Source organism: Protobothrops mucrosquamatus, unplaced genomic scaffold (assembly GCF_001527695.2).
Source record: "Protobothrops mucrosquamatus isolate PMUCROS unplaced genomic scaffold, P.Mucros_1.0 scaffold3891, whole genome shotgun sequence".
NCBI lineage: Eukaryota > Metazoa > Chordata > Lepidosauria > Squamata > Viperidae > Protobothrops > Protobothrops mucrosquamatus.
In genome coordinates this window covers 123,722-136,476 of record NW_015389838.1, presented here as the reverse complement: position 1 = coordinate 136,476, position 12,755 = coordinate 123,722, and the positions used below count along the sequence as shown (strand labels likewise).

Here is a 12,755-nt window from a genome sequence, read left to right as displayed (position 1 = left end):
ACCTTAAATATTGAGAAAATGCATCACTTGACTCTGCTGGCAAATACAGTCCAATCGTGTGTGGTGCTATGTATTATACTGTATATATAAAAAAGTCAAATAATTACAAAAATAAAATACAGGTAGTTCTCAACTTCCAAGAAGACAAAGCACAAATGGTTAGATTGATTATTTTATTCAAAGAGGAGAATATACTCAAGTACGTTTTTCATTTGGATATCACTTCCGGATTTTGCGCTTGCGATGAAAAAAAATATGAAACTTTCACTTTGGTTTTTGTCGATTAGATAGATTTGTCGTTATAGAAATGGCTAGTTGTATACCGATGTGTAAAATCAAAAAGTTGAGGCTGGAGTGTTTCTATCCTGTACTGTGCTAAAAAGAGTCAGAAGTCCAGGGCATTTTTTTTCTTTTTTCCCTTACATTTCCTTTGCATTTTCTTTCCCCCTTTCCCCTAATTTCCCATTTCTATTTCTCTTTGTATTTTATATATAGATAAAACAACAAAAGCCATATATGAGAAGTTCTGATGGTTGCCCCTCCCCAGTCATGTGACTAAACTTCAGCTGCAGCTGCATTTTATGACCATTTAGTCCAGGGGTTGGCAACCTTGGCTCTTTTATGACTCGTGGACTTCAACTCCCAGAATTCCTGAGCCAGCATGGCTCGGCTTGGAAACCTCTCCCTTTCCCCTCAGCATGGCTGGCTCAGGAATTCTGGGAGTTGAAGTACACGAGTCATACAAGAGCCAAGGTTGCCTACCCCTGATTTAGTCGAAGATCGTCATTTACTTAAACTGCACTCATAGCAAACCATTGGTTTGCTTAATGACTAGGGCGTTCACTTAATGACCAAAGCAAAAAAAAAGTTTGTAAAAATTGGGTTAGTCATATGACTGACTTGTTTTATGATCACCGTGAATTATGTTATGGTTATATGTTGAGGACTACATGTATATCATTTATATACTGCCTAGCATCATGGAGAAGAGGGAGATATAGAAATAATAAATAAAATGCATTCTATGTTTGCTTGTTCATTCCAATTATGGTACTCAGAACACTTCCAGAATGGCTGAAAGCAAAAATGTGCATGGTTTTTTTCCCCCTCAATTCATTTCATAGAAGGATGGAGTTGATTCACCTCATGTATAAATCATGGCTCATGATGGAATGTATTATGTAAACCTCACCATTGTGCCTTAATCATACAACCATAATTAAAACAATTCATGATTTAGAATGAATAAAATCTGCCTGAAATATCCACAGCTGGGTAGGATCAAAATCAGCATTTCTTTCTAGTCCTTCATCTTCCTATTTTTATGCCAGTTAAAAAGGATAGAGTTGCCTAATTTGAAAACAATCAGACATAAAAGCTCACCTTGCCATTCATATATTCCAACCACTGAAGACCCAAATTAGTGACAATTCTTGGAAGCCCATCATCCACAGGGAGGATTTCTACTCTAAACCACTGGGGCACAGCAGTCACAACCTGAAAAATATATTCAGAACATTTGTTTTTGCAACATGAAAATTTACCATACTGGATTAAATGCCCTTCTGTTCTTTTGTGTTCTTATATCAAGTCACTCAAAACAGTATTTCAAAATGTACATGGTTACAAATGGGTTTTCACCTCTCTTAAGTTATTTAATATGTCAGGCAGCTCCTTAAAGAATAAATGGATCTTATGGGCAATTTTATCAGGCCCCAAACCCAAGAGAAACGTGTGGTGATTCTTCCGATATAGTTTTCCTACAATGTCAGTTTGATCTAGTGGTTAAGGCATCAGGTTAGAAACCAAGAGATGGTGAGTTCTAGTCCTGCCTTAGGCATGAAAGCTGGCTGGGTGACTTTGGGCCAGTCATTCTCTCTCAGTCCAACCCACCTCACTGGATTATTGTGGGAAAAAGAGGAGGAGTATAAGCAGTGGTGGGATTCAAATACGTGAACAGCCGGTTCTCTGTGTGGATGCCACTTCTGGAAGTCCATTCTGGGCCTGGGCAACAAAAAAATAGCTACCGGTTCTGGTGAAGTGGTGCAAACCGGCTGAATCCCACCACTGAGTATAAGTTATGTTCACCTTGTTGAGTTATTTATAAATGTAATAAAGGTGGGAAAATAGGATAGGATAGGATAGGACAGGATAGATAACAGAGAATGGAATAGAGGATAGAGGATATGATAGAATAGAATAGAATAGAATAGAATAGAATAGAATAGAATAGAATAGAATAGAATAGAATAGAATAAGAACAGGGAAGAATAAGAATAAGAATAAGAATAAGAATAGAATAGAATAGAATAGAATAAGAACAGGGAAGAATAAGAATAAGAATAAGAATAAGAATAAGAATAGAATAGAATAGAATAGAATAGGAACAGGGAAGAATAAGAATAAGAATAAGAATAGAATAGAATAGAATAGAATAGAATAGAATAGAATAGAATAGAATAGAATAGAATAGAATAGAATAGAATAGAATAGAATAAGAACAGGGAAGAATAAGAATAAGAATAAGAATAGAATAGAATAGAATAGAATAGAATAGAATAGAATAGAATAAGAACAGGGAAGAATAAGAATAAGAATAGAATAGAATAGAATAGAATAAGAACAGGGAAGAATAAGAATAAGAATGGAATGGAATGGAATGGAATGGAATAGAATAGAATAGAACAGAACAGAACAGAACAGAACAGAATAGAACAGATCTGTCATCTACACAAGCATATACTCAGAAAACCTATTAAGAAGGGGCTGTCTTCACCCTCTTTCTCTTACCCAATTTATCTGAACTGAGCTGCCTCTTATTCTTCTAGAATGCACCCCCTCTCTCCTGGGAAACCAGATTAGTAAATTACATCACATATACTGAGCCACAGTAATTTACTACGGGAGCTGATTATGACCTCTCCTTGGTCTCTTTTCCACTGCTGTTTCATGTCAGGGAACAAAAGCCTTAATTGACTTGAAAGCTTTCTGCACACCAGGGTTAGAGAGAGAAGACTTAAGGTTGAATTTCTAGGCCTACTATCTGAGCAGCCACAAGCTGTGAGGAATCATGTGAACGTCCATTTGGGCCTAGTGACCCTTGGCTTCTCCACTGACCTCTTTCCCATCCTTTGCCACCACAAAAAAGGGATTGGTTCCATCGGACACCGTAAAAGTGAAACGGTCTTCTAAAAAATTGCTCCCGTCGTGACTGTAACTGATCCGGTTGTGGAAGACATCCTCCATGGAGAAGGCATGGGCCTGTTGGTAATGATGGCCATCAACGGTGCGCTCAAGCTGGCCATGGCGCGGGGGCTGCACAATGCTGAAGGTAACAGACTTGGCCTACATACAGAACAAAGAGAGAAACAAAGAAAAAATGAGAGTTCACATCACAGGATGATGGTTAGTTCACAGGTTGATATAGATTCAGGAGATGGTCTGGTAAAATTGACAGCTCTAAGGTTCTCTTACAAGCAATTTCTAAGAAATGAAATAAATTGATGATGATGATGATGATGATAATAATAATAATAATAATAATAATGATGATGATGATGATGATGATGATGATGATGATGATGATGATGTTGGAAGGGACCTTGTCCAATCCCCTGCTCAGGCAGGAAACCCTATATCAGTGATGGCGAACCTTTTAGAGACCGAGTGCCCAAACTGCAACCCAAAACCCACTTATGCATCGTCGGGTGCCTGGTGGGTGTGGCCCATTGGGTGGGCGTGGCCCATTGGGTGGGCGTGGCCCATTGGGTGGGCGTGGCTGCAGTGGTAACAGCAGACTGGGTGGGATTAAAAAGTTCAATCAATCAATTCCAACTTTGCAAGATCTTTTTTTTCCCCGCGAGAAGTTGAAATTGACTGATTGATTGAACCTTTTTTTTTTGTGCACGGCGGCGGAGGCCTAAAGCAAAAAGGTTTTATAAAACCCAGCTGAAGGCCTAGGACTGGGGCGACGGCACGCGTGCCCACAGAGAGGGCTCTGAGTGCCGCCTCTGGCACCCCGTGCCATAGGTTCGCCACCACTGCCCTATATCAAATGGCTGTCCAGTTTCTTCTTAAAAACCTCCAGTGTTGGAGCATTCACAGCTTCTGGAGGCAGGTTATCCCACTGATTAATTGTTCTCACTGTCAGGAAGTTTCTCCTTAGTTGTAGGTTGCTCCTCACACCACTTCCTAGCCAGCTGAGAGCAAAGTCTGTGCAAGCTAGGAAGGAGCTGTATCATTTCCTCTCCCCGTGATCAAAAAAAAACCCCCGTCTCCAGCAACCATCTTATCTAAGTCATGGAATCACTTCTGTTGTTGCCTCTCTGCAGTCCAAACCTAGATCCCACCGCATCCAGTTCTCTGTAGCCTCCAGTCTTTAGTTTTTTCATGCCCAAGTGATTTAGGAAACTCAGCATTTGGCAACGTGCAGTTATTGCCTCCGATCTCTCCAAATAAGAATTTGATAATTTCATGGGCGTTCCATCTCTGAAAGGTCTATTAGTTCTGCCAACTAAAGAGAACCTCCTAGCCCAAAGGTAGCATATCTCAGGATATTAGATCAGCAGAGAAAGTATTTATTTATTCATGACTACAGATAGCATTTTTTCTGTTTATCCCGATTTTCAAGATGGCTTATATGACAATAACAAACTTACAGACAATAAGACAGCCACAGTGCGGTGGTTAGCATTGGGGTGGCGTGGATTGTGGTCCACCCTCAGCCTTGGAAGTGCCTTAGGGTGACTATGGGTCAGCCCAAAGTATCTCAGATTTTTCTTGTTGCCAAAAAGTAGGAAGATGGAATGCTATATATCCGTGGTGGCGAACCTATGGCACACGTGCCACAGGTGGCACGCAGAGCCCTCTCTGTGGGCACGCACACCATCGCCCTAGTCCTAGGCCTTCAGCTGGGTTTTATAAAACCTTTTCGCTTTAGGCCTCTACTGCCGTGTGCAAAAAAAAAAAAGGTTCAATCAGTCAATTTCAACTTCTTGCGGGAAAATAAAAGATCTTGCAAAGTTGGAATTGATTGATTAAACTTTTTAGTCCCACCCAGTCTGCCGTTACCACTGAAGCCATGCCCACCCAATTGGCCACACCCACCCAATGGGCCACCCGACAATACTTAAGTAGGGTTGCAGTTTGGGCACTCAGTCTCTAAAAGGTTTGCCATCACTGGATGCCCCAACTTTCCATGTACTTTTCCTGGGGGTTGAAGTCCATAGGCAGTAAAGGCCCCATAGTTGGCCCATCTCTGTTCTAGAGGGACATACCATTCGATGGGAACTAAAATGTCCTCCTAAACTCCTTCGTAGTCATAAAAAAGAACACACCCCCCCCCCCAAAAGGATTCCTTTCTTCACCTCTGTGTCCGCATCGGTGGCTTTGAGATCAAATTCTGTGATGGATTTCCGTACTCCTTCCTGCACAGTCAGGCCAGCAGTCTGCACCACGGGCAAAGAATCATCCACCGGATTAATGGTGATTTCAAAATTCTGGGTCACCTATCGGAAAAAAAGAACGAACAAAGCTCTTCTTGTTGGACATTGCCTTTCCACAGACAAACTAACCATATTTTTGGGGGGAAATCAATGGAACTTCACTGACCTCCTGATGGCCATCTGAAATGGTGAAAGTGAACATGTCAGCATGTTCTTCAGCCTCGCTTGTATGGATGTAGTGGATGCTGTGGGAGATAAGGTCTGCTTGTTGGAAGGAACTAATCCTTCTGCCTAGAAAACAGTAGCAGAAGAATCCACCTTGTGCTCTAAGATTCCAAGCGCGTCCTCCAGCTCAAAGAATTACATCCCCGAAACCTTCAAACTTCCTTTTAGACATTCGCCCTTGCAACACAACACCTCTGGGATGCTTTCAAACATGTCCAGCAACCATATTTATCCATTCATTTATTAATACTGTCAGACTTTAAAGGAGACACTCCAGGCACCCTGACTTCTATTGCTAAATAAATCAGCATAATTCCCTTCTAATTCCGTAAAATAGGAGTCTTTGTTCTCACTTTGCTCCAAAACCAGGAAATATTTGCAAACCTGGTAATGCCGTGTGCTCCAAATGTCCCAACTGGGGCTGTTTAATAATCCTGTAGAGGAGATTGCTGGATTCTTCACCCTGCTTCTTGGCTGACAACTCCAAAGGGGTGATTATTTTCACAGAGTTTTCGTCCAGGGTTAGCCCAGTGTTGACAGTGATGGACAGAGGCAATCGATCCCCTGGGAGAAGTGAAAATAAAGAGGAAACAGATCCTAGATCCATCTTCTTTGTCACATGGTGAACAAGTGGATGGATTTAGGAAGTTCACAAGTGTCAACTGGAAAATCAAAACCAATTTCAGCATTTGCTGTCTATGACTCAGGAAGTACTATGCATAACAGCAGGGGTGTCAAAACTCAGTTTCATTGAGGGCTGCATCAGCATTGCGGTTGCCCTGGGGGGGGCGGGTGTGTGTGGCCAGGGTGGGTGCAGCCTACTGGGTGGGCGTGGATGGAGTGGGTGTGGCCTACTGGGTGGGCGTGGCCAGCTCTACATCGTTCGTGTCAAGGGGGCCTGTGGTGGCCTGGGCAGGAGTGGGACAGATCTGAGGGTCTCTGGCAGAAGGGGGTGGGACCGGGGCAAGCGCCAAGGCATGGTCCATTTCTTCATTCCTCACAAAAGGTGACACCTCCCCAGCATGCACCCAGGGGGCGGGGCCGACACGGCAGGGGCTGGTTCCTTGCTGTTTCCAGACAGCCTTGTGGAGCTAACCATGCTGGCTCAGGAATTCTGGGAGTTGAAGACCACGAGTCATAAAAGAGCCAAGGTTGCCTACCCCTGAGCCAGCTCTTCCACACATACAATTATTCCACTTTTGAAGGAGAGAGGGAGCACGTAAGGAGCCAACACTATCAAAAGCCCTCCCTAAGCAAACCGTCTATGGAGATTCCCAGTCATCCAGGTCATGGTTGTCCCAAAAGTGCTTTTTCAAAAGGCAACTGGACTTTCTTTGTTTTTCCTTGAAGACGTTTCGCTTTTCATCCAAGAAGCTTCTTCAATTCTGAAGAGGAACTGAAGAAGCTTCTTGAATGAGAAGGAAAACGTCTTCAAGGAAAAAAACCCAAAAGTCCAGTTGTCTTTTGAAAAGCACCTTTGGGGTCCCCAAGCAAACATTTATCAAACCTGGTTTATATGAAGTACTCTTGACTGTCCAATGTTGCATTTTTAACCAATGACAGGAGAGTCCTAACCACAGGGGGGGGGAACAGTTTCTCTCTGCTGCTACAATGCTAATACAAGCACGATTTAAAGAGACTTTTTCCAGTGAAAAATAATAAGGTGAGTAAATGTAATTGTGTATCAATGCTTGTATTAAAAGCATTTTTCAAACAAATAATTGGGGCACATTTTTAGCCAGAGAATCGATTTTAGATGATTAATTTAACCAGTTAATTAAGCTCTAATTTTCAAGTAACATAGTTTCCAAATGTGATCGATTTTTCAGGAAAGCCAAAACAAGAGTGGGTTTTTGTTTATTCCTCATTTAACATCTCAGAGGAAATTTCCCCTGAAATATAAACTTAACCGGTGGAATTCTATGACAAATGATATTGTGATGAAGAAAGAATTGTTCATTGGAATATCAATCTGTACCACTCAGGATGCAGAAGCTAAGGTTCTCGGCAATTTCAAGCCACTATTATTCCAACGCTAATAATGTGCAGCCCTTAAATTGTCTTCATAATTGATTCTAACCACCCTGCTTCACAGCTGCTGTCTTTTCCAGAATTTCCTTGATTCTAGCTAATTAAAGCTATCTTCTGCCTTCCTGAAGAAAGCGGTGTCTAGATCGTTGCATTACCTGTTACGTTAATTGAAAATGCCAGGTCTGTCACTTTGTTTCCCTCTCCATCTGCCACATCAAAAACAAAAATAAAGGTCCCAACTGCTTCTCCTTTCTCATGGCTGTATTCTACTTGTCCTGTGGTAGGAAATCAGAAGGAAGAATAGAAGAAACACTTAGAACACGGGTGTCAAACTCGATCACGTCACCTGACATATTGTGACCTAACATGATGTTTTTTTGCCTTTGTGGAGGCAGGGTGGGTACGGCCTGCGCGTGACACATCCGGCCTGTGGGCCGCCAGTTTGACATCCCTGACATAGGACAACCGCAAGCTATCTTGTGTTAACTGTGTTTTTCTGAAGTATGTAATCAGGGTCTCTCTCTGAGGTAATAAACTCATACGTGGATGCTGACTGATGGTCTATGGCAGGGGTCCTCAACCTTGGCAACTTTAAGACTTGTGGACTGCAACTCCCAGAATTCCTCAGCCAGCTTGGCTGGCTGAGGAATTCTGGGAGTTGGAGTCCACAAGTCTTAAAGTTACCATGGTTGGAGACCCCTGGTCTATGGGGCTTAGTTGGACCCTTTTGAGTCTATCCTTCTAAATATGTTTGCAATAGTGGCGAATATCTGTCGCTCAGGTGTAGGATGAGGGTTGTGAGCTTGTGGGTTGGTTACCGAACATTTCATTACCAGGTTAGGAAACCTCTTCAGTGGAGTTTAGGGGATGTTGGTGTCGGTGTTCTTCTGTTTATAAGGGCTTCGGGTGTGGGTGTGTCAAGTGTTGGGATGGGTCTTGTGACGGGTCAGGTGTGAGTCATCAGTGAGAGGCTTATGATGGGGTCTTGCGATAGGGCAGGGGTAGGCAACCTTGGCTCTTTTATGACTGGTGGACTTCAACTCCCAGAATTCCTGAGCCAGCTATGCTGAGGGGAAAGGGAGAGGTTTCCAAGCTGAGCCATGCTGGCTCAGGAATTCTGGGAGTTGAAGTCCAGGAGTCATAAAAGAGCCAAGGTTGCCTACCCCTGCGATAGGGAGGTTACATCAGGTCAGAGTCACTGGGAAGTGAACTCCTGGTTGGGGGGGGGGGGGTACGAACCCCTCAGAAGCCAAATCAACCATACAAGTAACCAGAGACGGCACCGACCCTCATCAACCCACGCAACCCCCCCGTCCCACCAGTTCACCTCCCAATGGCCCTGACCTGATGTAGCCTCCCCATCACAAGACTCTCACTGATGACCCACACATGACCCATCACAAGACCCTCACTCAACATACCCACACCTGAAGCCCTTATAAACAGAAGAACACTTCCTAAACTCCGCTGAAGAGATTACCTAGCTTGTAACGAAACTTTTGGAAACCAACCCCCCAAGCTTGGAGAACGAATCTTCACCCTCCTTCTAAATATGTACTGGCTGTTTAACACACTCCTATTTTGTAGATAATTCAGCCTATTCCTTCTTTGTCCCATGGACTGTTGTCATTAATTGCCAAACATCACAGTAACGATCAACAAAGAGGGGACTCCCTCTTCTTTGGGGCAGCCCCTGAGATACTGGAAGACTGCTATCCTGTCCCCCCCTTGTCCTTGTCTTCATTAAACTGGACATACCCAATTCCTGCAACCGTTCTTCATATGTTTTAGCCTCCAGTCACCTAATCATATTTGTTGTTCTTTTTTTTTTTTCCTTTGTTTGTAGAAGTACAAGAATCAAATCCTTTTAAAAACAGATCAAGTCATGTTTGTGCCAAAGTATAAATCCAAAAACCTGAGAAGAAAGCTGTAGCCTGTTGTATTATGCAATTCATCTTAGAAATAAATACCGGAATTTCATCTATTAGAAGAGGTAACACCCCACCTTTGTTTATTTCTGCCTGGGTAAAGCTTTTAGCTGGTCCCTGAGTGGAGATCTGGATCAAAGAATCTCTTTTATGCAAGTGCAACAATCCACAGGTTGGGTCCTTCTTCATGATATATTTGATAGACAGGTCATCTGAATCAGGATCTATGGCTCTTAAATGCTGGGTTGTAATGACTGCCACAGATCCTAAAGGGTGGAAACAAATGGATACAAACAACATTAACTTTCTTGCTTAATTATTCTGGGGATAATTGTTTGCTTGCTTGCTTATTGATTGATTGATTTCCTTCAAGTCAGTGTCAACTCCTGCGATTTGCCTGGATTAATCTCTGCAGTTTCCTTGACAAGATTTTAGAAGTAGGTGCCATATGGTGGGACCAGACTTTGCTAGTTCCCTCCCAGAAAATCAGATATAAATGAACCTGTGAATTAAAACAAGTTTGGGGATATTTGTTCTCCAAGCCAGAGAAATTGTCGGATATGACCCCCGATTACCAACTTCTAGCCAGGTTTTTGTTCAACTTGGTTAGAGGAAAGGCTTCCAATTCAATTTTGCTTGCCTGTTTTTTTTCCTCACAGGGTCTTCTTAAATCACAGCCTCACAAAGGTGTTGCAACACTGATTTGGTACCATGGTGAAGGAAGTCTTTTGAGACTTCTCAGGGCAAATGTTAATACTGAAGCTCAAAAAAAAAAAATCAACAGAACCCTCAGATTTGGACAGCCTACGCAAAATAACATTTTGAAAGCAACCAGGCAGATCCACTCAAATGCAATTCAATAAATACATGGACCAAATGCATGTGGAGAAAGGAAAGAGCTAGAAATGCATCTGCTTCTTTCTCAAGAAGAAAAGGATAAAAGCTGACTTTTAAGCCACAGATATTGGATGCTTTAAGGCCAGGTGGCTGGGGAATTCTGGGAGTTGGAAGTCCACAAATTTTAAAGTTGCCAAGGTTGAGAAACACTGCTCCAGGGACAGCATTCAGTGCCTTGCCATTTTTAATTACAAATAATGAATGCCAATGGGTTGAAGTTCTCTACCCTCAACTATTGGTTAATTTCAATTATTTACCAGAGTATATTCTCTAGGAGTTCCCAGCTGACTTCCATAGAAACAATACCACACTGAATGCATCCGAGATCTCCAGATGGTGGGGACAATTTAGAATAATATGGGGGGGGGGAGGCTTCCAAGTGTGTTGACTAAGAAACATAAAAGCTGAAGGAAATTTGGCTACTCAGGAATTTTAATAAGGGGACTTCAGAAAAGGCAAATCAGAATGGACTTTTTTTTTTTTTTTTACCAGCAGAGAGTTGTAGGCCTCTGTTCACGACTAATCTGGGAAGGTCCATCCTTGGTGAGGTTACAACAAACTCCATTTTCCCTGTCTCAACGTGGAGGCCGTCGGAGAGTGAAAATTGGAACTCGTCACTTTGGGCTACCAAACTGTTCAATTTATAAATGATCAGTTCATCCAGAACATCGTGATAGGTGAAAGTGGATCCCTCAGAGAGAGCTTGTCCATTCTCCAGAGAATGCAGGGGAGATTCTCTTCTGTACAGATACCCTAAGAGCAAGTCAAGAATTTTGAGTAAGTTCATCACAGATCATTTTCTCTCTACTGCATTAATCCCTTAATTCTACTCCTAATATACTTCTTCCTAGTAATTTTTATGAGTGTTTGGAACCCTTTACTACAGAATAAGGACAGTGGCAATATAAAAATGCACATCTGTGAGTAAATTCCTCACAGATCATTTTCTCTCTATTGCATTAATCCCTTAATTCTACTCCTAATATACTTCTTCCTAGTAATTTTTATGAGTGTTTGGAACCCTTTACCACAGAATAAGGACAGTGGCAATATAAAAATGCACATCTACAGGTAGTCCTTGACTTACAACAGTGTATTTAGTAACCATTTGAAGTTACAACGGCATTGAAAAAAAAGTGATTTATGACTGTTTTTCACACTTATCATAATTGCAGCATTTCCATGGTCAGGTGATCAAAATTCAGATGCTTGGGAACTCATTCATATTTATGACAGTTGCAGTGTCTCAAGATCATGTGATCACCTTTTGTGATCTTCTGACAAGCAAAGTCAATGTCGGTAAAATGAGGACCCAGATTGTTGGGGGCAAAAGGCTGATTTTGTAAACCACTCAAGAGAGTGCAGTGAAGCACTATGGAACAGTATATAAGTCTATTGTTCTTTCTTCAGCATTATTACAATAATATGTCTCACCATGAACGGGTGCCTTGGTTACCATGAAAACCAGAAGGTCATTAGGAGTGTCCAAGTCCCTTAGCCTCAAGGAGGAATTTCGAATCACTACTCCTGTCTTTTCACGCACACTGATAGGGGTCACTTGTACCTGAGGTGGTTCATCATTCAGGCGCTATAAGACCAGAAGGAAAATTGTGAGAGAAAAATTAATTTCAACCACAGGTTCTTGAAGTAGAAGAGGAAAGGACACTAGAAGCTACAAAATTTAGAAATGAGATCATGGAAATACAAGAGTCGTATGGCTGTATAGCCACATTTACCAAATAATGTTGAATACGTTTGATTGGAAATCTAACTGAAAGCATTTCAAGCATCAAGGTTTCTCATAAAACAAACCAGCAACCTAAATTTGTATTTCCCTGGTAGACACTGCGTATTTGCATTAATCTGTGCAAAAAACTGCAACTATTATTGGTTAATGTGTTTGTGTATGGCATGCATGTATAGGTGCATGTGTATACATATATACATTATGTATACACACAAACACACAGAGAGAGAAACAGACAGAAAGAGAGAAACTTGATTCGCATTGTGTCATGATGTGATTTGATGATTTTAACTTACTGACTTGTTGAGAATTAATCAGCATCAATAACAACCATGGTTTCTGCTTTAGATTAGGTGTGAACTGAGGCATTTTTGCCTGACTCAACAAATTTGTTTAAACAAAGCATAGTTTAGCAATTTACTTGAACCCAGACACTATTTCTACTATCACAACAGTTTACAAATGAAAAACACACAGTGAATT

The 12,755-nt window shown here is 41.8% G+C and overlaps 1 protein-coding gene across 1 annotated transcript in view; it reads right to left on the bottom strand.

Annotated features, from left to right (window-relative positions):
• FRAS1 (Fraser extracellular matrix complex subunit 1) overlaps nt 1–12,755 on the bottom strand; it is a gene marked incomplete at both ends in the record, with an annotated part of 156,298 nt that overhangs the window by 24,784 nt on the left and 118,759 nt on the right. Inside the window, 9 exons of the mRNA XM_015827704.1 lie at nt 1,384–1,497; nt 3,118–3,345; nt 5,367–5,507; nt 5,611–5,735; nt 6,054–6,233; nt 7,856–7,975; nt 9,706–9,894; nt 11,015–11,278; nt 11,960–12,113. Of these exons, the coding sequence (XP_015683190.1) occupies nt 1,384–1,497; nt 3,118–3,345; nt 5,367–5,507; nt 5,611–5,735; nt 6,054–6,233; nt 7,856–7,975; nt 9,706–9,894; nt 11,015–11,278; nt 11,960–12,113 (1,515 nt within the window). The remainder of the gene's footprint in view (nt 1–1,383; nt 1,498–3,117; nt 3,346–5,366; nt 5,508–5,610; nt 5,736–6,053; nt 6,234–7,855; nt 7,976–9,705; nt 9,895–11,014; nt 11,279–11,959; nt 12,114–12,755) is intronic.